Source organism: Lutjanus erythropterus, chromosome 14 (assembly GCF_056507025.1).
Source record: "Lutjanus erythropterus isolate fLutEry1 chromosome 14, fLutEry1.hap2, whole genome shotgun sequence".
NCBI lineage: Eukaryota > Metazoa > Chordata > Actinopteri > Lutjaniformes > Lutjanidae > Lutjanus > Lutjanus erythropterus.
The window spans coordinates 16,204,151-16,229,506 of NC_139330.1; the positions used below are offsets into that span (position 1 = coordinate 16,204,151).

The following is a 25,356-nucleotide window of genomic DNA, read 5'->3' on the forward strand; positions in this document are numbered from 1 at the left end:
AGCATCTCCATATTGATTACTTTATTTATTTTTCACAAAACTAAACTACATGACTTTTTAATCTCTGCTTAATTTTAAACCTGGATTCGCTCATTTTAAACTCTGTTAAACTGTTTTAAAGCAGTAATCTTAGATTAAGTTAGTCCTTGTTGGTGCCACCCAGTCTTAGTGCTAGTTATCCTGCTAACCACTTTTTGGACAAATCTGCTGAAGAATCTACTCTCTAGCCTGTTGTATATTAAAATAGAATATAAGGATATAACCTTTTTTTACATTCAAGTACAACATGTTAAATGGCATTAGAGAGTTACTGAATCTAAAGAGGACATTCTCACTAAGTTGAGTGACACCAAAGACTCTGTAAACCGAGAATGTACATGTCTAAGGACCAGTGATGAAATAGCCGGACACGAGACAGATGGTTTTAAATGTCTATGGCAGTTTTGTCCTCTCTTGTTTGTCCGCTGCCCAGCCGTCTTCGACCGTCCAGAAGAAACGACAGCACTATAACCCAGCGCTGTCCTAGTGACCTCTGTCGCACCGAGCTTTCACACTGTCTGAAGTAAGTGGTCGTCCCCGTGGCGATGGCATCAAACTGCTCAGTCAGTAGCCACACCTCCCAAAGGAGTGTCAGAGCGTTCATGTTCATCATGACCACGACCCAGAACTCCTCCCCTAACAACGTGAGCCACAGCGACAAGCTGCGGTTGCCCGCAGGCATCTTGTCATACAGGTAACTTGTTGCCGTGGCAACAAAAAGAAGGTGCGCAATCACCATAGAGAGGATGAAGAGGAGGAAGAGGCGGTGGTTACCCCGGCCGATGCAGCGGTTGAGGAAAAGGCAGTGGTGGTCGTAGTCTTTAATGCACACGTCACACAGCTTGCAGTGTTTAGTGAAGTCGGGCGGAAACAGCTGAGAGGAGTGAAGATAGAATGTGGTATCAAAAAAGTATCGTTCAATAACCGTTATCAACGTCAAGGCATTGGTAACAAAATTTTTAGGATGCTCTACCTTTCAGAAATTGTGCTGCTTGTCTGCTTGTTTGTCTTTCAGAAGGAGTACTGAAAACTACTGGCCTAATTTTTATGAAACTTGGTGGAAAGATGTAGCGTTGACAAAGGGAGAACTCACTGAATGTAGGAGCAGATTGGAGTCATTTTCACTTCTGTTAACATTGTGAGACAGGACGGCGGAACAAATGTCATACATCTTCAAATCCAGTAGAAAAAAAGTAAAGTTCAATACTGAGAAAACAGATGTATAATTTGCAGACGCCGCACTGAATACTTTGGCCCATGGCTGTGATACGTTAACATCACCGCCATATTGGTTCCATCAAGACTGGCCTGTGAACATAGATGTAAATGGGAAGCTGCTGTATTTCTGGATAAAAAGCACTAGTACCAGTACAACAACTCCATAATTCTAACAGTGCTTTTTTCTCAAACAATGGTATGTCTATGGGAACATAAATACACATATATTATGCAACTAATCACACCCAAATGTGAATTGTCTGCAATAAACTCCAGCAGAGGTTAAAGTGTTCAAACTTTACAAGAAGTAAAAATATTGACCGCGAAGTTTGTGCTTTTGTTTGTTTGTCTGCACCCTTCATGTGTCCTTCTAGTTTTACTTTGGGATGAAAATCATCTTGCAGAGACTCAATCACCATAAATATTTCATCGCATTTATTGTCACATCATTGATTCTTTGTGACAGCTGAGATTTTAACAGGGGTGTGTCAAGAACTTTGTGAAGGAGAGAAAGGCTGCGTGTTCATTTCCAGATTCAGACAGAAGGACTGATGATGCGAAAACACAAAGGCTCCCTGAACGACAACCAGCGTGAATGTCTTACCTCACAGTACGGACAGAACCTGTGAGGGCTCTGGTTGTTCTCCACCAGGTCGGCAATACAGGAGAACCGAGGATCTGCATCTGCTCTGTCCAGCGTCCCTGGGTCCTGAGTCAGAACCTTACAGAACAAACCGAGGACCAGAGAGAAGTGGACCATCGACACTTGGACCAGAGCACTGGTTGGCCACACACATTCAAAAGGTTAAGGATCAACACTTCTATCTTTAAAAAACAAAGTCCAAGTTTACATTTGTCATACTGTGTATATTCACAAAAAAGAGTGTGGATTGTCCAAAATATAAAGGATTTATTATCAGGGAAAGATGAATGTTTTACTATAATCCATCTATTAAAATTTGAATTTCATGGGTATAAAACAGTTTGAATTTCACATCTTATGGAAATTTTTTCTGGCTACTGGAGGAATGGTCAGAGGATTAACAAAAACACTGGGATTCATTTTCTGAGGACCATGACTCTTATGCGTAATTAGTCATAGACCACAATGCCGGTTTTTGACCATATTTAGGAATCATCCTGAGATGACAGTGATTATCAGTACAAAGTTTTTAAAGCAAACTGACTTTTGGTTGAGATATAAGTATTGAAGGGACCGGTGGTGTGGTGGTGCTGCGACTGGGACGCGAGAGACGGGCGTTTGAAATTATTTGTTTGAAAAGTTGTTTTGTTTCAGTTTGTTATGTCTGTCAAGTGTGTCAAGTTTGTCACTGTGTCAAGTTAAGTTTGGAACAAGAGTAACACGATGGGGAAAAGGAAGCGTGTTGCATTGATGTTACTCTTGGCGCTGATTACATCCGGCGCCTGTACACAATACGACACCCCCACGGTGCTTCATGGGGCACACGACTACATGCTGTGATTGTGCAGCAGGGACTGGCTCCCGTCCCTACAAAAAAAAAAGAAAAGCTGCACCAGAACCGGGCCTGCTGGAGAAAGCCAGCAGCGGGAAGGAGGGAGGAGGGGCAGCGTTCAACGCCATCTCCACTGAAGGTACAACAAGCCACTTCTCAGCAACACTCAGTCTCCGAGGAAACAAGATGGAGACGCTGCCTCATGATCTACACAGAGAACTGGCTTCATGGTTACTTTCCTGACCCAGTGGTTCAGGTACAAGGCTTCTCAAATGTTCGTATGGTTGTATGGAGGGTGATACTGTATATTAACTAAAGTTTGATTGTACATATGTGGTCATGTTGTCTGTGTTCTCTCAATTATCCTCTACAAATTTCTCCTTAGGGGGACAATAATGGCTAATCTAATCTCTTCAAGACCAACCAACACTGAGATCCTCATGTCATACCACTAGCAGAAAAAAAACAGCAAACTAGAATTAAAACAGTCACATGATACAAGCTTCACGTGTGCAACATTTGTTAAGGATATTAGGCATTATTTTTCCGTAGAAGCAGAGCAAGGAGTGGAACAAGCCAGCTATGAGGGTTCCCAAGTAGATCGGGTTGGGTAACCTGGAAGGAAGACAGATGATATCTCAACAGAGATCTAACAAACAGTGAAATATGTGGACCTTCTGATAAAAATGCTCTACAGTTTGTCGAACCTTTGGTACGTGGTCATGCGGTGGTACTGTGTGAAGATGCTTCTGGCGAGCCAGGGGAACAGCAAAGCACAGATTAGCCCCCCGTAGCCTCCCAGCATGGCTGCTATGAGCAGGATGGCAGCTCCGCTCAGGGTTGGAAAGAACAGTGTCCAGTAATACAAAACTGGTGAGGAGAGACACACAAAGAAGTGTTAAAAAAAATCAAGGCACATGCAACACTTTAAATGTCACAGTGCCAATATTACCATCACCATTGTCATCATCACTAAACGAACCTACAGAGTTATATTTACCATGAGACTCTCTGGGCTTGTGGTGTATGGGCTCATTAATGTACCGACTCAGTAGCTTGGTGAGTTGCTGATGTCTGGAGAAAAACACACAGTATAGAAATGTATTAATCAGCATCAGGATCCCAGGAGAGAAAGGCAATCTGGAAATGCGAACATACTGGATATTTAAAGGTACTGTGGGGGTGTTACTATCCCATGCAGTCAGTGTTTTTCCAGAGTTTTTTTAGAGACAGCACATTCACCTAAATGTTTTCCCCTGTTTGCTGAGGTCCAGCGGTGTCAGGCCGCTGTGGTTCTTCTGATAGAGCATCCCGCAGCCTGTTCTCTGCAGCAGCGTCCAGCACACCTCCACTCCACCCCTCTCTGCTGCAACGTGAAGCGCTGTCGCCCCCTGCTGGTCGACTGCATCCACAGCACATCTCTGACACACACAAACGAGAGGGATGAGATGCACAGCTGCTAAAACATTCAAGGAGCTGCAAACAGAGTATTCAGTTCTTGTTTTATTGTGTGTTTTATCTCTTTTTTGGCAAATGAATTACACCTGAAATATGAATGTAGGGAGGTGCAGAGAGAGTTTGCAACCATCCCTGTACAAAAGTGGTCAAAAAGAGCAATTACACTTGGACTATGGATAGAGAAAAGGCGACCAGATGAACTGATAAACAAAACATACAATGTTAACATCAAAAATATTTTACATGCAGCTAATCAATTAACCTCAATCAACCAACATCAACCCATCCTGTTCTGTTTGTCTAAGATTTGTCAACAGACCTTCCCTTTCCATCCTACCTCATCCCTCTGTCTGTTTATCCCTAACATTCCTTCAGCCTCTCTTCCCTCGGGTGGAAACCCCCACTCTGAGTCTTCCTCCACCCAGTCTTCAGTACAAACCTCAGACCAGCCTAACCATCATCAGACCAGCCTAACAGACGTCCTTCTTCCACCCTCACATCCGATGGAGTACTGCAGTCATCATGTTTTTTGTAGGAAACCTGGATTTTAGCATCGCTCTGGTTTCCTCCACAAAAAGTCAATAGGATTTTCCCACTGGATTTTGGAAACATAAATGGAATCGCTAGAGGTAAAAAACTAATGTTAGGCTATAAATGAATTACACAGTGGTCACATGAATTCATATCACCCCCACTAAATGATGTTTAATGTCCCAGGCGACCTTTACGGCCTCATTTAGCCACCAACCAGGTCTTTTAAGACACAAAAAAGTGTCACAAGTGAGGTAATGACTGAGACCTTATTTCAGACAAACAACAAAAAACCCCAAAACGTTAAAAAAACCCCACTGACCTCAAGACAAGGGAAGTGAAAGTGCTAATATGGCAACTCATCTCCTTGTTTTAAGGCTAATTCCTGCAGCATTATTATTATACATCCTTAATTCACATTAAACTAGGTATTTTTAAAGTCTGAGACTGTGGGCAAAAAGCCCCTTACTTTATTTGCTATTTCATTTCCTGCATGTCTATGTGTTCATGATTATGTGATTTGACCCCACAGACACTCAAGAACTGTGCAAAGATGACCAAATAAGGCTGTTTTACTTAACTTCCAATTACATGACAAAGGTCTACAAAGGCACTTAATAGTTTCTGACTCAGGGAAAAACAGTAAAAAACCCCTTTCTGTATCTCTGAACTATCTCAGTAATCAAATCACACATATTTAGACTCCTCTATGTGTGTTCCTTTTGATATTTAAAGAAATAACTAATGTTTTTTTTTTAATTTTCATTCACTGAGCCTCCCCTGAAATAGTCTTTGAAAACTTGTGCATTACACCTTTAAATGAAATACTGTTGTGTTTTTTCGTTGTGTTGCTTTGTTCTTCACCAGCAATGACCACACCTTGCAAGTGGAGCTTTAAGATAAAGTTTTATCTTCCTGCTGGTCAGTTAGAGCATGTGAGAGGGAGACAGAGTGAACTCAAGACAATATTGTACCTGGTCTCTGAGCAAATAGCGCACCACCTCTGTGTTGCCTGTGGATGCAGCCAGGTGAAGCGGTGTCACCTGGTACATGTCTGTGTCTGAGAACCGGAACATTCCTGTCTCCCACAAATAGTGAACTGCAACACTGAGAAATAAAATGAACAGTTAGTGCATGCATGGTGTATTTTACAAAACAAACAGATTACACTAATAACAAAGTTTGTGGTGTGTCTTTCTCATGAACTCACATGTTGCCCCCGGTGACAGCATGATGCAGAGATGTTTTTCCCTGCAGGTCTACGAGGCGCAAATCAGCTCCATACTGCATCATTTGGTGTATGATATATATGTTCCCCTGCCTGAGAGAAGTCAAAAATACAAACTATTATTACAGACTAACTTTGATGCAATACTAGCATAAAAACAACACTTGATTCATCTTTCAATACTGCAGAAAAGTTTTAAGAACATGGATGACCAGGGGAAAACATGGAGTTAAGTTTATTTCACTAAAATTCAACTTGAACCCATTTTTTATCAGTTGCAATTTGGTTTAACACCCAAATATGTGACTACTGCTCACCTGCAGCCAAAATGAAAGGCTGTCTGTCCTGCATCACATGTCAGGTTGGGGTCAGCTCCATTACTGAGGAAAAGGTCGACGAGGGCGCGGTTACCATGGAGGGCAGCGTAGTGGAGCGGGGTGAAACCACCCCAGCCTGGATGAAGACAAACACATGACAGTCAGGTTTGAAGATGCAGGCTCTGTGACTAACAGTATAAAAGCCTGACGTAAATGCACGCTCTGCCAGCCTGTTGATCTTGAAAACCCTGTGGAGTCGGGGTTAGGGTTCCCTTTGGCACAATGTGACTTTGTGCCGTGTTGTCACAGGATCTGTCCATCTAGATCTGTGCCAGCCCATCTCACAGAGGAGCTGCAGCAGGGTTCAGTTTCCCCCTCTGGCAGGGAGACAAAATCACATCAGGACACACTGGTGGTGCAAGGTAAAGTTCAACGTGTTCCTTTGTAAATGACATATTGTAAATTTAGACTTGCTCAGGGAAATATTTGCACAGTATAACTTATCCTGGTTATATGATGCAGATTTAAGATAAAATGTTTATCACAGACAGATGTGACAGGGGTGTAACAGGTTTGTTCTCTTGGTAAACAATATCTATCAACAGTTTTCTGGCTTCAAAATGAGACTGACAGTTAAAAGGCTGAAAGTCTGTTTATGCTGACAGTAACAGAGGAAGTACTTGGCCTGTAGTTTGTCAAATATAAATCAGAGAGCAACGCTGACCGGATTTTTATTACGTTTCAGTCTGTCTTACCTTTTTGCTTGAGGACTGATCGATCATTTTGAAGGAAGTGTATGCACTGTTCAATGTTTCCTCTCTGTATACAGTCAAATATGTCTCCGCCGCTAACGGAGCACACAGGCATCGGATGCATTATGGTGACAGGAGCCGACGGCAGCGGCCTGTCTGTCGTTGTTTCCACAGACAGAAAAACTGCAGCGGAGACTAAAATCAGCTCCTCTGACGAAGCGCTACGACATCACGATGCAAAGTGAGACGGGAGATCATCTTCCCCTGCAAACTATCGGCGATCTTTCATTGTGCTAAACTGATTGAGGCAGACCACGCCTTGGACATCTCATTGGCTGCAGCAGGTCAGATGAGCTGTGACGTCAACGCGTCAGCAAAACACGTAGTCCCTAAAAATAAGATAACGCCACTAAAGTTAATTAGTTGTGTGTCACGATGAACGTGCACACATTAAGACTCAAACTTTAAATTGTAGAGTATTTATTTTTAATAATAAAAAAAAAAAAAATGGGGAATTTAAATGGCTAACTGGCAAGAAATAAATTTATCAGATGGACAGGGCGTCATGATTTGTGATTATTTGCTGATAAATTTTCTATAATTATAACAGAAGAGCTGGAGCACATTACATTACAATGCATTATTTGTGAAAATTTAAAGACATACAGAAGTTAGAATTGCAGAAGACTTGCAGAATTAAGTTTATTATTATAAATGGTGTTATATATGATAATTATTTAATTATCATTTATAGCATTTTACCTAGTATTTTAATTTAGTATTTACATGTGTAGTATTTAAGTTTCTTCTTCATGTCCCTCTTGTCTAAGAGCTAATTAGTTCCTACCTGTCATTGTTTAGGGGGGGACAGGTATGAGTGTGGTGCCATGTGTGCAACAGTTTTGTTGACCCCGCTGTGAACCCCAAAGAGTGAAGTTGCGTGTCTTGTGCTGTCAGGCCGTTTAGGTGAAAAATAAGTACACAAAGAGAAGTTGGAGCAGGTTATTACGAAGAAAGGGGCGACGGTGTTTTTTCTTCGTCTTCGGATTAATTTGCCGAGACATTCAACTAGTTTACACCCGCCGGGACTTACTGGACAGCGGCTGGCTGCGGCCTACAGGTGCTCTCTGAGCGTTTGCTTCAGTTTTACATGGACTTACATGGAGTTTTACGGACAGTTTCCAAAGTCTCTGCAGTCATTTATGGATAATGTTGAGGACAGTGAGTCTCTTGCTGATAATGACGACGTGTCCAAAAAAGAGGGTAAGCATCAGCAAACGCCTTGAACTCTGCGTCCTGTTGGATCTTTGGATGTTTACTTGTATAGAGCGGCTACTTTTCGTGTCTTGGTATCAGAGTAGTTTTATGAGTACGAGTACAGTACGTGAGGACAATATCGGATCGATACTGGTATCGGTGCATCCCTTCATCCAAGCTATATTCTCGGATGTCCATTACACATTCTCAGACTTTTACGCCTTTTCCTCATATTCTCAGACCTTCAAGCCATATTCTCTCTGATTTTTTTTTCATATTGTCACGTTCATCTTATATTCTCAGACTTTCATGCTCTGGTCTCAGACTTTCAAACGATATTCTCAGACTTTTCATCCCATTTCAGTGTTTTGTGAACTAAAGAAAAAAAACTAAACCTGACCTTCAGTCAGCATGAGCGTGAGCAAATAAGGAGTACATTTTCATTTTTGGGTGAACTGTCCCTTTAAGCACGTTGAAATTGTTTGTTGGTAAATCATATAACCTTTATTATTGTTATCAGCCACAAAATATATGCCAGCAGCATAAAACTAATATATCTAGCATTAAATATTACAATTTGACAGAAAATTCTTATTTTAAACATCATGTGATGTATGTTATCAAAATAAGAGCCAACTGGAGTCTGCAGCTCCTGGCCCTAAAAACTGTGGCAGCCTTGATCTTGTGAGGTTATCATTGCCCACATGTACATGATGTCAGAGCAAGTCAAGATCAATAAATCTAACCAGCATGCACTGTGAGGCAATCACCGCTGATCGATTCTTTGCAGGCCTGGCTCATTTTGAACACACCTGATATCTGAGTTTAATAAAATAGTTCTGGTTGCTGTTGCTTTGATCTGAATCTGTGAGACAACCATGCCCCTTCATTTGCATATAAGAATTGGAAATAAAAAAGAGTATGGAAAGAAATAAATAGGGTATTAGGAAATAAAAGTCTCCTGAAATAAATAGGAGTTTATTTGTTTGTTCATTTATTTCATAACCTTATTTGTTCAGTATATACTAAAATAACTTTCCATACGAATTGGCTAATTAACCTCATAAAATGATCTTCTAATAAACAATGTTAACACCCAGAAACTTGAATGTCAGTGCGATTTTTAAAATGAAATCACAGTCATATACTTATTTCATGTTCATAAAAAATAAAAGAGCCAGATTGAGGTTGTTAATGGGCTGAGTTCAGCCTGTGGGCTGCCAGTTGAATACATCTGTTCTGGGCAAACCCCTAAAACATTTTGTGCTATGTGAGACCTTGCAAACCCTTTGTTATGTTACCATCATGTGCCTATAAAAAGTGGGGAACATAGGACCCAAGAAACATACAATCAACCTGAACATGGCATCATTCCAGAAAACCACAGATAACAGCTAACATTATGGCTGCATCATTAATGTCATCTGTTACACCTGTGAGTTTCCAGCTTATATTTGGGACAGTTTTTTCTCTCTGTTTCAAGCTGCTTTTATCATATTTCCATACCATTCTTACCCACAAGATGGCGCTGTTTAGCTATGTTAGTGCTGCTTGTATTTTCTCTGTTGCCAATACAAACAGAGCAGCTTCCCAATCTCAGTGCAGTGACACTCAACATTCATAACACTGTCACCTACATGCTATGACTGCACACCCGATACGTGAGCCAAATATGGGGAAAACGAGTGATATAAAAAGAAGAACAACATGTCAGGATGATTCTGTGCTGTCAAACTTTTGTTTACTTTACTAAACCCTGTGAACACTGTAAAACACAGTCAGACAGGCTTATCTTTACAGTTACTGTCTGCAGACAAACACATAAAATGCAATTTGTTTCTCCTGTAAGTCAAAGTGCTCAATTTAACCACATAAACCTGATTACAAGCCGTATTAGCTGTCTTCAGTGGTGGATCATGCGATGCTGTCACTGTGATTCATATCATGCCAGTCCTACATGATGTGTCTATATAAAGCAAAGGGACTGTTCTTGGAGCTGTAGTGGGAGGGCCCCATCGAACCAGCTCAACAACAGTATTTCACTTCTGCTTCTCTGAGGAAGTAAGAAGGCACATGACCCGGGCCAGCTGATGGGAGTCGCTCTGCTTGTTCAAAGTTCAGTCTACATGCTGCAGATTAGTGAGGGGCGGGCAGTTCTACTGAGGGGTCTGCACAGTATGAGCTAGTCATGTCTTAGCACGTCTCTGCTTGTCTTTTCTCCTGACATGGGAACACAAACAGACCAGTCACTCAGTTGGATTAACACCACACAGATGACAGCATCCTCTTAGAGTGTTGGGAAACTTTCAGATGGCTCTCACGCAAGTACAGGTAAGAATATGAGGAGTGACCTGTGTTGCATGAATGGTTTTCCTTTTGAAGGCGACAGAAGTTTCACTTTACCTGTGATCATGTCTGTGTTTTTCACTTTGACATACATGTCACTGAAAAACACACAAAAAGTTATGTGTTGCGTTTCTCTTTCACAAGAGTGACTTACACACACACATATTGCACACAGGACTTTCTCACATGAGGAAACATCAAAGTATTAATTAATTTCTATGGAATGTGAGCTACCCTTCCCTTTACTTTACCATCATGACTGATTCTACCAGCTTATTGGTTGAGCAATCTCAACCAGTGACCCTCATTGTTCACCATGAGTGTGTGTCTCTAAACAGAAAGCGCCTAAAATAATCTCACTGTAATGAGGAAATAATGCTCTAGTCGAGCCTCAGTCATACAGTAACATGTCTGCCCAGGAGCAGGATTCCTCATCCACGCTTGGTGTGACAGAGGAGTGTAACATTTATGTTAGCAGCCTGTGAAGGACTGCAAAGTGGAGATGGATTTTTTTCACATGATCAACAAGTTTGGCAAAACCGGGGGCACAATCGAGAGGGGCAAAACATCCTAGGGTTCATTTTTAAGCCCAAATTTATAAATTTGCCAATTTATTTCATGTAAGGGACAGGGCTGTTTAGGTATTCCCAAACTGCTGCGTAATTACTGTTGGTGACTAAATTTTGCTTTGGAAAAAAAGGAAATTTGACCACACTCACAAACACAATTTGTCCATGCTGTAGTGTCGGTACCAATCCAATCCAATATTGGGTTGTCGGGTGTTGATCGCAGACATGAATAAAGATGGACACTGCAGCTCCACTTCCTCCCACTGTATAAAACTTAAGCCAAAATCTCCCAAATATGAGCACTGCCAACTTGCACTAGTGACGTCATGTGGAGCCAGAGTCTGTAGTGATCAGGGTTGGAGCCATGCTTTCAAGTTCCTGCCCACACAGCCCGCTGACTCAGTACTGAGCAGGGCTCAGCTGTGAATCATGGCATAAAACCCCCTTTTTATTGTGTCAGATAACTAATTAAAACCAAACTGATCAGAAAAATTAACACTTGAACAAACATGAGCATAAGAAGAACTACCTTAAATGACAAATTTATCTAATGTGCGTTTCGATGTTTTAGTTTGGCCAGTGTCCTGTCTTCTGTATTAACATTGGGAAGGCGGGATTTATGACCAATACTGCAGCCAGCCACCAGCGGGCGATCAAGATGCATTAGCTCCACTTTTAGGGAGCGGTCATGCTGTTCATTTCTGTAAACAGTCAGTGATGCAGATACTGATGTGATTAACTCATGATTGACTGATGTCACCAATCGACATACTGATCCAGATTCTGTAGTCTGAGGTTTTTATAAATGAAATTTCAAGCCCATCACCAAAATGTTGCTGCACAAATGAATGAATGAATGAAATTAACCGTTCAACAAAGATATCCATTAGTCCTTGTATTTTTTCCGTCTCCCAGAATTCTTTGGGTTACACTTACACTTTGCTGAACAATGAACCCACTGTAACACAACAAGAGACAGTCTGTTAATGAGTGACCTAGTAACAGCTAGTTAAGTGATGCCCTTAGTTTGCAGATGTTTTACTGTATCTGTATAGATATCAGCAGATTTATCAGCAAATTCAAGAATTGGAATCAGATGCCATCAGACAGATCTGACCCTAACCAAACTCCAAAGGTGAAATCAATAATTTTACCTCAGAAACAAAGGAGCTACTGGTCTACTATTGCTTTAATCTGTTGGTTAATTTCTGTTATTGGCTGAGTTTGGTGTTTTTAAAGGTTAGTTTGGATTCACCGAAGTCACACAATAACACAAACAGACAAACAAACAGATCAAGGCAGCAGCAGACCAACAACTCCTCAGTGTTCTGTGGGGAAAAATTACTGATTTCGCCTCTGGAGTTTAGCTGGTTTTTGAGAGAGCGATATCTGGCTTATGTAACAGCGGTTTCTCACACGAATAGGCTGTCTGACAACAAAGTAAAGTGGTGAAAATATTCTAAATATAGTGCACGCTTATAATGATATTCATTTTTTAAAGTGGACCTTTTTATAGGTGACTAAAATACCTTTGGTTGCTGACCCTGTCCCCAGCAGTACATTGTTTAACTTCTGTTCTAATACTCCTCTCTGCTTCTCCAAACTGGTGGTGTGACAACTGATATCTATTATAGCTAATACACTATCGATAAGTACCTCATATAATCATCTGAGCAATCCCTTAAGCACGTACTGATATTTTATGCTTGCAATTACTGAAAATTTGGCATCAGTTACGCCGTGCACAGAGGTTGATAACCAGTTAATGAGAATGGTACATGACTCCCAGTGGTGTGTCTGGTGATTTCTTAATGTGCTCGGGGGGGTAGGGGAAGAAGACTGAGGGTTTGGGACAAATTTATCTGAGGAAGTGAGACAGAGCAGGAAATATGATGAAAATATGTTGCACATACTCCACAAACCCAGAGTATCTAAAAAAGGTGGAACAGCCTGAGGATTTCTCACTTTTGGTTCTGTCTTTTTTTTTCCCCCCCCAGGGCCAGACTGCTAAAGGGGAAAGGATCAATAAGGAAACTGGAGAGCTGAGTGCTTCAGGGGAGTTATCTGCCTCTGTGGAGTTGAAGGTGGACAAAGTGGAGGGCTCCTGTAAGAACCCTCAACTCCCACAAGAGCTCGTAGAACAACTACAGAGGCTGGGAATTGATGTGCGCTCGAGCTCTGACCACAGAACGGACCGTGTTCCTTTAGAGCAGAGAGAGGAGCATCTGGTCAAAGCGCTGCCTCTCTACATAAAGGTACCGCAACAACAGCCTGTGCTTATTTATCTTTCGTTGTTCAGGCCTTCATCATTTTCAGTGCTATATTTTGTAGCTCATCAATCAATAAAGTGAGTTATTTCTTTTTGTCTTCTGAATGAAGGGAAAGTTTTCTATTGTCAAACTATTTTAACAAACACTATCAACAAGAGCAGAGCAGCAATTATTTATGGAGACCCACTTTTTAAAAATGACAAACAATTGTGACCCAGTTCACAATATGCATTATCAGTAAATCTTTGGAAGACTTAATTAGTGCATAAATGAGCATTGAGGGCCATTTTGTTCTTGCAATTTCCACATTTTATTTATTTGGTAACCCAAATAACATCTCCTATGACCCCACTTGTTGGACAAGAACCAGTCTATTTGAATGACTGAATCATTAGTGGATCGTGCACAGAATGTAAAGGGATAGTTCGGATTATTTGAAGTGGAGGTACTTTTGTCAATGTGTTACCTACAGTAGCTGGAGGTCGATACGCCCCCAGTTTGAGGATGCAGAGAGGAGTACCAGCACAGATTTAGGCAATGAACTGCTGTGAACAGGGTCAGTAACAAAACGTATTTCAGCCCCTTAAAAAGCCCACCTAAAGTAACCGCTACCAGTTTCAATACACCCTTTTCTGATGTGAAATCTCTGTTATGTACACCACATATTGCTCCCTCCAAACCAACAAAACCCCACAGGCAAAATCAGTAATTTTATCCTGCAGAGCATGGGAATTGCTGGTCTAACACTGCCAAAATCAGTTTGTGTGTATTGGTGAATCTGAACTAACCCTTTAAAACACACAAGTCACACAACAAGCACAAAGAAACTAACAGATCGAGGCAGCGGTGAACCAGCAAAATCTGAGTTTTGCAAGGTAAAAGTTCCCAAAGGAGGAGGCTGTCTGATGGGAAGGTAATAAAATACGTTAATAGGTGGCTAAAATATGTTAACATTGCTTAGCTTCCTACACTGATACTCCAGCTGCTTCTCCGAACTCAGGGCATTGCCAACTGCCATCTACTAACACTAACACACCGACTATCAATAAGTGCCTTAAACAAACAGCTAACCCAAACTATCCCTTTAAAGTGCAACCACTGCTCTAACTAGGCTTATTGATGCCTAAGGACACTGTGGTTTCCAAAACTGCTCCAGACCGCTTGAATGATCAATTACAACAACATGAGGCGGCAGTCAGATGTTTGGCCCTCAGCTGATCCCATCACTGGCCCTTGAAGGACTGTGTATGTGGTCTCTCGGCAAATCTACACTGTTTGCTGAGCTGTCACGTGAAATAAAAGTGCGTAGCTTCAGGCCTTCAGGCTTTGATTAACTGGAAAGAGAAGAATTTCTCATCCGTGCCTGAACTGCATTGCAGTGATGAAGAAACCTCCCCACTTTTCTTTGTACTCGTGCACACACTGTAAATTCCATCACTGATCTGTGTATGTGTGTTTATAACACCAGTGATCAGGCTTACGGCTGCAGACGTAATCACTCTTTGGTTTGTGTGTAGCTCTGTGTGTGTCTGTGTGTGTGTATAAGCCCCATGACCAGAGATTTCACCAGAACATAGGGCCTCACTTATGAACAGCAAACTCAGTGAAATGCGATATCCTCTTATGGAACTGAAAAGAGCATAGTATGCACTGGTTTGTATTATTTATAGTGAAGTGCATTAGCCAAAGCAGCTGAGATCCAACTATTACATGTTGACATTGCATCTCATAATGTGCCAAATGTGGCAGATAAAGGCAGGTGTGTCATATATGAATACATACAGTCATTTCATGCCAAAAGAACAACAAACAATAATTTATAGGAGAAATCTGTAATATATTTTCTGTTACGACACATAAAATGGCCATGATTTATCATCAGAGATTAAGGAAACATGCTTGACTGAAGTACTCTCTTCTCTGAAAATGCTACAGACATGGTGTCCTTTGAAATGTCCATTCTGTCCCGTGACTCGTGATCTTATTTGATCGATTCATCTTAACTAGAGCTCAAATGAATGCAGAATGTTCCCTGAATGAGTAAGTGTCTGTTTATGAGTCGTAACAAATCATCAATGATCTTTTAGAAGGAGTAGATATTTGGTAAAAGTTCAGTTGAGCAAAATATTAATGGAGTCTTCCAGGCAGAAGGCAGGCAGTCACTGAACTCAAACCACAGAGTTTGTATTTTCAGAGCAGCGGGTTTTTGTTTCGCTTAAAATTGACGTCTGAACAGTGAGGTTCCACAAGTGAAAATCCCATTCTGAACAGAGGATTTAGATTATTAGTCATAATGTTGTGACCTTCTCACGGCTTGCCTTGAGCTTTGAGATTGTGAAACGATATTTGATGGTCCTGTAGCAGGTGTGTGTCATATCAGACTTTTTAAAACAAAAACCTTATATTTTCAATATCCTGGTGAAGTGCCACACTACCCACAACCCTAACATGTAAAATCAACGTCTCTGATTGGTAGAACTCACTGTTACCATAGAAATTTTTAATGCCCCCTTGAATGGGTACTTCCACTAGCAGGCTGGTTAGTTTGGTAGCTAACACCATTTGTACTAATAATGTCGTTATGCCACAGTGAATGTAATTTATATATAATTTATTACAACACTCTTATTAACAATCTAAATACTATAATAATCACAAAAATAAAATTTAAGAAGAATTGGTATCATTCGCAATGGTTTATGGGATGAGTAGTTCCTTCACTCATAATATAATTATGTACACATTCTTGTACTTATGGCTTTTTATCTGTTTTTACAGTCTTTTTGCTCCAAATCAAATGTTTTATGGTTGATAAGGTTTTGCACTCCTGTATCTTACTATCTCTTCTCTTCTCTGATCCCAGGTCTGTGAGGATGGAGGCAAACTTGACGGTTTGAACTTAAAGGGGCTTGCAGCTCTCACTGCCGACTCCGTCATCCACAACATCCACAGCAGACTGGCAGAGAGGCCTGCAGGTACGAACAACTCCTCATATCAGGAAATATGGTGAATTGTTTTCCAGGTAGAGGGACTTTTTACCTCTTTTGTCTACTTCTGCTTTTTCAGTGCATGGTGGTTCTTTTTTATTTTTTTTTTCTCATATTCTAGGTGTCTCTGTGGTCACGTTATTGAAAATGAAACACCAAAAACCACATGCAGTCAGTTATTATAATATGTACCTCTCTCCTTCAGGTTGTTCAGTTTTCAGTTGTTTATGGAAGATATTTTTCTAGGCAGGAAGAAGAAGCTTTTTCTTTTTAGGGAAGTAGATACTTCTTGTTTTGGATGTTGGTTTGTTTAAGGCCTAAAATGTTCTAGCTATTTAGTACTGGTTAACTATTTTACCCGACAAAAGTGTAACTTTTCACACCTGCTCTCTCTAGATCTTTACACTGTCATATTCTAATACATTTTTAGGAACTCACAAAACTTACACTTACCAAAATAGAAACACGCAAATTTTCTCTCTGAACATAGACACGATACTGTGAAGAGAACATCTATCTACCCAAACATTAGATATGCATGTTGGTTTTTATCTGAGCACTGATATGCTTGACTGAAATATGGACTTTCTGTGACAGTAGATGGTGAAGAAAAACAATTTCAGGATGTAGACAGTCATGCTGTCTTGTTGTTTTTGGCTTGTTCATGGGTCATTGTTCATCAAATATTGAGTCTTTTTGTTGGTTTGTTTTCAGAGGGGGCTCGTGATGAGGTGGTGCAGTTCTTCCAGAAGCCCGATACAAAGGAGACGACCTGCGATGCCAGAGACAATCAAGGATGGCTGCTGTTAAAGTCTCTGCTGCTGCTGACAGCCGACAGCTCAGTGAGTAATAATTAAGTTTTGAACTGGAGTCACATTTATATAGTTTTATTTGATCAAAAGGTTGTCGAAAAGACAACCTATGTACATTTGATTGGAGTCAATCATTCAAATTTCTCTCCTTTATGATAAGGCCTTGTCTGGCATTGGATGTTGGACAAGATTACATTATATTTATTATATTCATAATGACCACATGTCTTCACAATGCATCAAACATCTCTAAACTGGGACAATCTGGGTTAATGTTATTAGTATTATAATGTATTTTGAAATGTTTGATACAAAGAAAGCATAAACCTTACTTTCAAAAAAGACAGTCACCAGAAAAAGCCACACTACAAGTCACATACAACAGTCTATCAGCATGAAAAGCAAAAAGGAATGATGGATGTTGTGGAGTCGGGACTACAGCTAACAGTTGGGTAGATTAAGAGTCCTGTGTACTCTCATCTTTTTCATGATAACCGTGTGTGTTGCTTCAGAGTTTCTCAAGCCGTATCCCTGAAAGCACTTCTCTAAGAAACAAGGACCACCAGCGGCCTTCCATTTCTTAAGAATGATCCTCTTTGCTATTAACGTACCAAACATAAGGATCTGCTGTACAGCACATGGCAAAGCAAGAAAAAAAAAGTAGTTTCTAATCAACACTGACTTTTGTTTGTGTCTCTGTAGGATATATTGTCCTGTATAAATCCAGGGCTCCCTGCCGCGTTGGTAAAGTGTCTGTACCTGCTCGTGTGCCTTCCAGCTAAAAAGGAGAACACGGCCGTAGAAGAGGCCTTTCAGGAGCCACTAACGCAGGTCAGTTAATGCAACAGCCTCATTTTACTTGTTTGTTTGTTCACAGTAAAAATGAAAGAGTTGAGAAAACTCAACATTTCAAGGCAAGGCAAAGTTTTGAAGAAGTTTAACCAACTAATAATCTTTTGTTAAGATAGTTTAATTTTCCTCTTTAGATAAACTTGAATCTTTGAGCTTTAGAAAATTACTGAGTGAACTCATTGAAGTAAAGGGGAATAATGCTTAATATTTAAATATTTTAAACAGTTCAGGCACCCAGATAATGTTTTTTTTTTTACTTTTTTTTCAAAGATTCAGGTTTATCTAAGGGAAGAATAATCCCAACTAAAGATTATGGGCTGGTAGAACTTTTTTTGTTTATTTCAAAACTTAAAGTGATAGTTAAGGAATAGTTTAATCCAGAAGACACAGCTTGAGTTCACTTGTTGGGCTCATACTCAAGAATCTATTGCTGTAAATTGCCTTGAAATTTTGAGTTGTCTCTCTGTTTTTTTTACAGTGTTTTTTGCAGGCTGTAGTCGCCTGTCCTCTCTGCTGCGTCCTTTCTTTGGTCTCACTCTAAACGTCTCTTTTCCAGGTTCTCCTTCAGCTCTGTAGGCTGCCAGTCAACGTGGAGAGACTGGTGGAGACTCAGGAGCTGCAGTGTCTTATCATCGGCCTCACATCGCTGTGGGACCAGACAAGCGCCGCCTGGAGACATCAGGCGTCCCGTGTCCTCAAGGCCGTCTCTGCTGTAGCAACGAGCAACACTGTCCCCAGCTTGCTAGGTGACGTAACTCAAACTACTGCTAGAAGTAACATTTTCAATTATCTTACAGTCAGTTAATTGTTTTGCTGCCAAGTTATAATAGAATAAATTACATTAATTAAACGGAACACAAAAGGAGAAGTATTAAAGACAAAAAAAAAGAAGAGAAGACAGAAAACAGGCTGCACAGAAAGTGAATAATTAGATTTAATCAGGGAATTTTACTTGTCCAGAGAGATATTTTTGTTTCCAGTAATGAGTTGATTATACAGAGACACATGACCACACATCCCAGCAGAGAGACATACTGCAAGTATGTTTCACATGATGCCTCCATCAGCACACATAATTCACTCAAATGTTCTGGTACACACAAGGTCATGTTGATTTGTTTGGGACACCAAGACGTTACCAGCTTTTTCCAGCATGATATTTTGCTCACATGACTCTAAAGCTCTGTGCTATAAGACCATTAGTCATTTGTATTTTGTAAACCTGTAATGCAAAAGTTGCACTTGTTCAGTTGTATTGTATGACGTCAGTAACCAAGAGCACGGTATTTTCCTCATTAGGGAAGAACTGTGTGCGTATCTGCACCCAGAACCTGTTGCAGATCAGTGCTGATGTGTCGGGATCGCTGCTGGCCGAGGTGGCTGTGGCTGTGTTCAGCTTCATCAGAGACACCTACGCCCTCAATCCGGCCCTGTTCACGGAGTTTGACACCAACAACGGCTACCAGGCCCTGGAGAACATCCTGAAACGGTGAGATGACAGGACATGAACAGAAGAATGAGATGACTGTGAGATTTCAGGATCGGGAGCAAATGGGACTCAATTAAAGAGTTCACTTACAGAGAGGGCATTCTTGTTTAAAGACATAAAAAGGCAACAGAATTAGATTTTTGTCTGTTTCAAGGAAAGAGTAAATGGGCATTCTTAGAAATGGAGGGAAAATGCATGATCTAAATATACAGGCCCTTCAAAATGTAATTTGTTTGCCCCAGTTTTACTTTAAATGACGTTGCACCAAACATTAAAATAAGCTTAAAATGAAGAAAGATTAAAGTGAAACTTCGTTTTAAACCTCAGTTTATTTTTTTTACTCTAAACTTAGATTCAATTTAATTCTGTTGCTGTAGTATTACCTTTAAACTTAGCAACAAATTAGGAGGTTTAACTTTTTATTTTAAATCAAGCATCTCTATACTGATTGAACTTCAGGTTTACGTCACTAAACTTGGATTTACTAAACTCAGAATTGATTTTGATTTTGCAGCAGAGCTCTGTTTAATTTTAAATCTGGATTTACTCATTTTAAACCTAGTTTTGCTAAACTAAAATCATCAATTAAATTAATCTTTGTTTGTACAAGCCAGTTTTAGAGTTAGTAGAGAAGAGAGAAATCTTTATTTCTCTCTGATTTTTGTTTAACTTGTCTTAACTTTGTCTCTTATCATGATGCCATAATAAGCTGTGAGGAAGGTGTTTCTGTGGATCAGTTCCAGCCTGTGGAGGAGCTGCTGGCTCTCATTGCGTCATTCACCCTGCTTGGAAAAACTGAGCTGAAAGTGGCTCTTTGTGTCACCAGCCCTCAACCTCCAGGCTTCAAGTTTGACCCGCCACTTACCAAAGGTAGGTCAAGGCCTCACCTCAAGTTCTGTGTTGTTGTTCTCTGGCCACCCTTCCCTAATTATCTCTAACAGCTGATTGTACCGTGAGGACAAAACTCTGAACCGTCCCTTCCGAATTCACCCCCCAAACCAAATTATCATCACCTGCATAGCTCAGCAAAGATAGGCTCTGTGAGGGGAATGAGCCGCCCCAGATGACCACACAGTTCATCCCTCCTTTGCACTTTTGCCCTCATATAACCGACCCAAACTGCACCACTCCCTTTCCCTGATTTCCCACACACCCTGACTTCCCGTTCCCCCACTGCTACCCCGCTGCAGCGCACAACACCCCTCAGGTTAACAGGAAGCTGAGGTGATTATGTCTGGGATGATGAAGTGGAGGCTTCCACTCTAACTCTGTTAGGATGCCCCACATCCATTCACCACTGGCCTACAGCAACCAGCCATCTATCATAGACGCACACACACCTCCATCCAACACTCATAAACAGAGTGCCCATAATAAACACACACATACCCGTCCAAACATACACACTGACACACACTCAGCACCCATCCATCACATCAAGGAGTAGATCTCTTTCCAGCAGAGGGACCAGGGACTGTTTTGTGCTGATCTTATTTGGTTCTGATGCAATTTTGCCTAAGTGTGAAAATGAATCCTATTACTAACCAGGTATATATTTATTCACAACAAACACAAGTGTGTTCTGGCTCCCAAATCTAAGAAATATTTTGACAATGCAGCAAACAAACTCTATCAAGGCAGATTATGCTACTTTTCTCTTGCCTTCATGCATGTTGTGTTGTTTGTTTTCAATCTGTCTATGTATGTGTAACTCAATTGGTTTATGTGATTCAGTGTGTGCTCTGTGTTAAAGGTTGGTTGTTTATTTATTGGTTTTTTTTCTTCCAAAGAAACCGACTGTCTGACCTTGCCAGAGCAAAATCTGATAAATTGAGCTTAAAATTGTAAACAAATTTAGGTTAAATTGACCTTAGGCTGATATTGTTTTGCATTACTTTATGTTTATAGACTCATACAAGAACACGTTCTCTCCCAGTCCAAAATGTTAAAAGTTTTTAGCTGGTTATGAAACAATCCCACGAGAAAATTGGCTATTTCTAGACAATCATGCCCCAAAATATATATTACTACTAACAATCTATTCCCTTTTTTTTTGTCAAAAACTATTATTTATATGTAGAAAACATTAGTAATTTACGGTATGTTTCGGTTTGCTGCTGCAGAGTTGACGTGAGATGGAAACCAGTGCCTCTCACCACATAAACCAATGCCACTCACCGCAGCATTTATAACTGGTTTTCAGTCCCTGTCCCTAGTTGGGCCTTTAAGATACGAAAAACTCAGCAACAAAGACACAAAACACAGTACAAAATATAAACAACAAGCAAATAATTAAAATTAGTACTTTTTTCAATCCAAGGAAAAATAAATAAATAAATGAGTCAGTGCCCACTTTGGCCAACTAGTCAAAAAATTCTGAATTCTGTTCAGAAAAATAAAATCATGGTGCACCTAATTTGTATTCTTTCTCTTATAAATAATATTGTGTGTCTGACATAGTTAAAAAAAGTCCCCAGCCCACCCCAAATGCTATTTAATACAAAAATTAAATCACAAGGAGGTTGGCCCATTTAGTAGCCAAGAGTTTAACCTTTTAAAATATAATTTTCTCTGCACAATGGAAGAGTTAAAATCGAAATCCCTAAAAATATGTTTGTCCCAATTCAGTTACTCTAAATGTCTTAATGAGTTTGATTCTTCGTGAAATCAGATGAAATGAGCCTGTTTACATTTTTCCAGACAAAGTCACAGTGCACAGTACATTAGCCAGTAAAAATAACGCAAGAGAAGATTTTTCTTCAGTTGATTTTATATCTGGCATTATATTTTGAGGTTATAATGGTGGACACACCACCACTTTTTTCCACAGTGGCCTCCAAAACAAAATTTTAAAGTTCCTTGTAGTAGTTTTAAACAAACATGCAGACTATATTCAGCTCAATATGACCTCTGGTCTGAAATATGCTTTGACAAGTTAAATGTCCTGACACTTTGTTCAGATCTTCATCTCTTGATGTACGTTTTTCTCCAGGTGCAGCAGTAAAGAACCTGCCTGCCTTCCACCTGCTGCAGGCCTCGCTGCTGCGTTCTCAGGATCCTCTGCTCTGCTGCCAGCTTCTTCGAACCCTGCAGACAATATGGGAAAGGGACACAGCCAATTTCTTCCTCTTGGAGTGGACCGTCCAGTCGATGGCCCAGCTGGCTGCCTGTGTGTGGAGTAAACCAGCTGCTGTCCAAAAGCTTTTCTTCTCACTGCTGGAGATGGTATGACTTCTCATGTTGACAGCAAAGTCCCTGCACATATTTTTCTCTGAGACAAAATGCACAGGATGTCTGATTAAATGCTGGGCTCCCTACAGGTGGTATTTAAGCTGAACTACATCCCCCATGAGACCTTGCGGGCACTGCTGAATGTGCTGAAGCAGAGCTGGGCTGGGACGCTGGCTGTGGGAGTGGCAGGGACAGAGTTTGGAGTGGTGGCTCTCAAGTGTTTTCACAGGTGAGCAGTGCTGGTAACCATAATACTCAGAATTATTCAGGATGCTCCTGTTTCTAATATTTTTTATCCTGAATGTATCCTGATGCGAGTCAGGATTATATGTTCTCCCTCAGTTAATAAGTGCACCTGTAAAGCTAGTTTAAAAGCCAGTGCAAAGAGGTTAAAATAATAAAGTGACATGACCAGCTGATTAAGAGCTTAATAGCAGCATTTTTGACAGTTTGTCGTCAACTTAAGGAGGATTTATTTGGCCAGTGAAAAGAGAATAACAGTAATTGCACAAAAATGTGATGATGTGAGTATCAACACTGATGGATTGGTCAAAAATCACATTAAGATTACACAGACTAGATCAACAAAATGACAATAGGGCACAGAGGTTCTGTTTGACTGTTGCTTGAAGAGTATTCGGGACAATAATCAAAACTTTATTTGATTTTATTTGATTTATTTATTTTGAACATTAAAAAAATTTAGAAAATGAAACTTACAAAATGCAATAATGAACAGACTTTTAATGAGCAACAAAAAAAGCAGTGTGCAAAAAACAAAAGTTGAGTTTTATCTGAATTCAACTGCAGAAAATTATTCACCATCCAGTTCCAAATTGTGTTGAAGCAGTTGTTCAGCACAGAAAGTTTATGAAGCTCAAAAATACATGTTATTACCATATAAATGATAGGAAATGACTGATTATCTGTCCTACTGGTAGCATGTATAAGGGATACAAATGGACACCACAAAAGCAGCAGTGTCTAAAACAAGGTCACCTGTAAAAGTCCTCTGTAAAAGATTGGAGGAAAAGGCTAAGGTCCCATAAGACCAAAATTAAACAATCTCCAGCATCTACAGCCATTCAAACCTCATCTGAAAATATAGTTAACGGATGTGCTTTGTTTCCACCCATTGTTTCTATAATCTGGGCTGAATAAAATCTATTTCCGCTGCTTTGTAGGATGATGGTGCACAGTGGTATGCTCTCTGAGGCGCTGAGTGACTGGGGTCTGCTGGAGATGCTGCTCGGTGAACTACGTAGGAGAGCGAAGATCCTCAGGAAAGCAGGAGTCGTGTCTTCGCCTCAAATAAGTATGACGCGACATATTTCCTTAACATGCTTCCTCAACATCTGATGTAATCGTGATTGCACAACCACTAAAAGCAGACAGAGAATGATTATTTGACACAACAATACATCGTTGATTGAGCAACGCACCCAGTCACAACTCAGTAACTTGACTTTCGATATGAGTCATTTTGAAATAAAACTGATGTGGACCTCAGCAGCCGAACTGCACATCCAACTGCAATGATTAGTCTCTGATTTTAGTTTCTCAAATGTGAATATTTACTGGATTATTTAGTCTTCTATGACAGTAAACTGAATATCTTTGGATTGTACACAAAACAAGACATTTGATGATGCCATTTTTCGGGCTTTAAAAGACAGTGATCAACATTCGTGTTGATATTCTGATATTTTATGGACCAAACAATGAATTGATTAATGGAGAAAATGATTGACTGATTAATCAGTAATCAGTCTAGTAATTTGCACCTGACGTTCTTGTGCTCTTTAGATCCCCAGCAGCTGTCGTCTGTAGAGGACAGCGAGAGACTGCTCACCACCTGCATGCTTCAAGTTGTGTCAACGCTTACTTTACGCTCTATCAAAAACACAGGTATACACATTCACTTCTTTTCTTGTCCATTTTTATTAGATTACTAACTGTTTCACCATCTGCAATCATTTTCTGCACGTTTTATTTATGTCATGGCTGGAAGCCTCTGTTGTATATTTAATTTTTGCATGTGTGTTCCAGTTTCAGTGCGAGACCTTGGTATGGTTCCCTACATAAAGATCTTCCTGGACGAGGATCAGTATCGAAGTCCCACTCTGAGCATTTTGGAGCAGCTGGCTGAGATTAACCCTGAGGAGTTCATGAGCACAGCCATCGGAGCCCTGTGCTCCTCTACGCAGCAGGAACTTGGGTTGAAGCGGGACCTTTTGCAGGTACAACCAGACGCAAACTCAAAAAATGCATCAGAAAATTATTTCTTGGATGTACATGTGATTATTTTATTTTATTTTATTATTTATTATCCTCTTCTATTCTGACTAGATGTACTCTGCATGTGTGTGGAGCATGAAGGAACTACAAGTCTCATTTTGTTGTACAACCCTGTGTTGTATGATGATAATATATACCTTGATACCTTGATGCTTTCTGTACATGCAGTAACAATCACAGACAACAGCACACACATGCAGAATCACTCAGATATGCAGTGATGTCAG

General features: G+C 40.4%; 2 protein-coding genes across 4 annotated transcripts in view; one reads left to right on the forward strand and one right to left on the reverse strand.

The window, feature by feature from the left end:
- Positions 1–125: 125 nt before the first annotated feature.
- LOC146315375 (uncharacterized) lies at positions 126–7,323 on the reverse strand. 2 transcript variants are annotated; one of them, XM_084735880.1, is made up of 10 exons: positions 7,022–7,323; positions 6,267–6,402; positions 5,932–6,042; positions 5,696–5,828; positions 3,975–4,153; positions 3,733–3,806; positions 3,440–3,602; positions 3,265–3,347; positions 1,862–2,052; positions 126–913 (listed from the first exon to the last, which is right to left on the reverse strand). In XM_084735880.1, exons 1-10 carry the CDS (start codon positions 7,140–7,142, stop codon positions 425–427), a joined length of 1,680 nt encoding a protein of 559 aa, XP_084592006.1. In that variant the 5' UTR covers positions 7,143–7,323; the 3' UTR covers positions 126–424. The 2 variants fall into 2 exon arrangements, with proteins under 2 accessions (XP_084592006.1, XP_084592007.1); XM_084735881.1 differs by having other exon boundaries at positions 6,267–6,643.
- A 3,036-nt stretch (positions 7,324–10,359) lies between these two features.
- Positions 10,360–25,356, forward strand: part of wdfy4 (WDFY family member 4) — a 62,869-nt gene continuing 47,872 nt past the window's right edge. For both annotated transcript variants that reach the window (XM_084736717.1, XM_084736718.1), the window contains exons 1-13: positions 10,360–10,606; positions 13,188–13,445; positions 16,324–16,435; positions 17,162–17,289; positions 17,962–18,090; positions 18,668–18,857; positions 19,411–19,600; positions 20,310–20,470; positions 22,593–22,825; positions 22,921–23,060; positions 24,016–24,146; positions 24,638–24,739; positions 24,881–25,071. In XM_084736717.1, the coding sequence (XP_084592843.1) occupies positions 10,586–10,606; positions 13,188–13,445; positions 16,324–16,435; positions 17,162–17,289; positions 17,962–18,090; positions 18,668–18,857; positions 19,411–19,600; positions 20,310–20,470; positions 22,593–22,825; positions 22,921–23,060; positions 24,016–24,146; positions 24,638–24,739; positions 24,881–25,071 (1,986 nt within the window). In that variant the 5' untranslated portion in view covers positions 10,360–10,585. The remainder of the gene's footprint in view (positions 10,607–13,187; positions 13,446–16,323; positions 16,436–17,161; positions 17,290–17,961; positions 18,091–18,667; positions 18,858–19,410; positions 19,601–20,309; positions 20,471–22,592; positions 22,826–22,920; positions 23,061–24,015; positions 24,147–24,637; positions 24,740–24,880; positions 25,072–25,356) is intronic.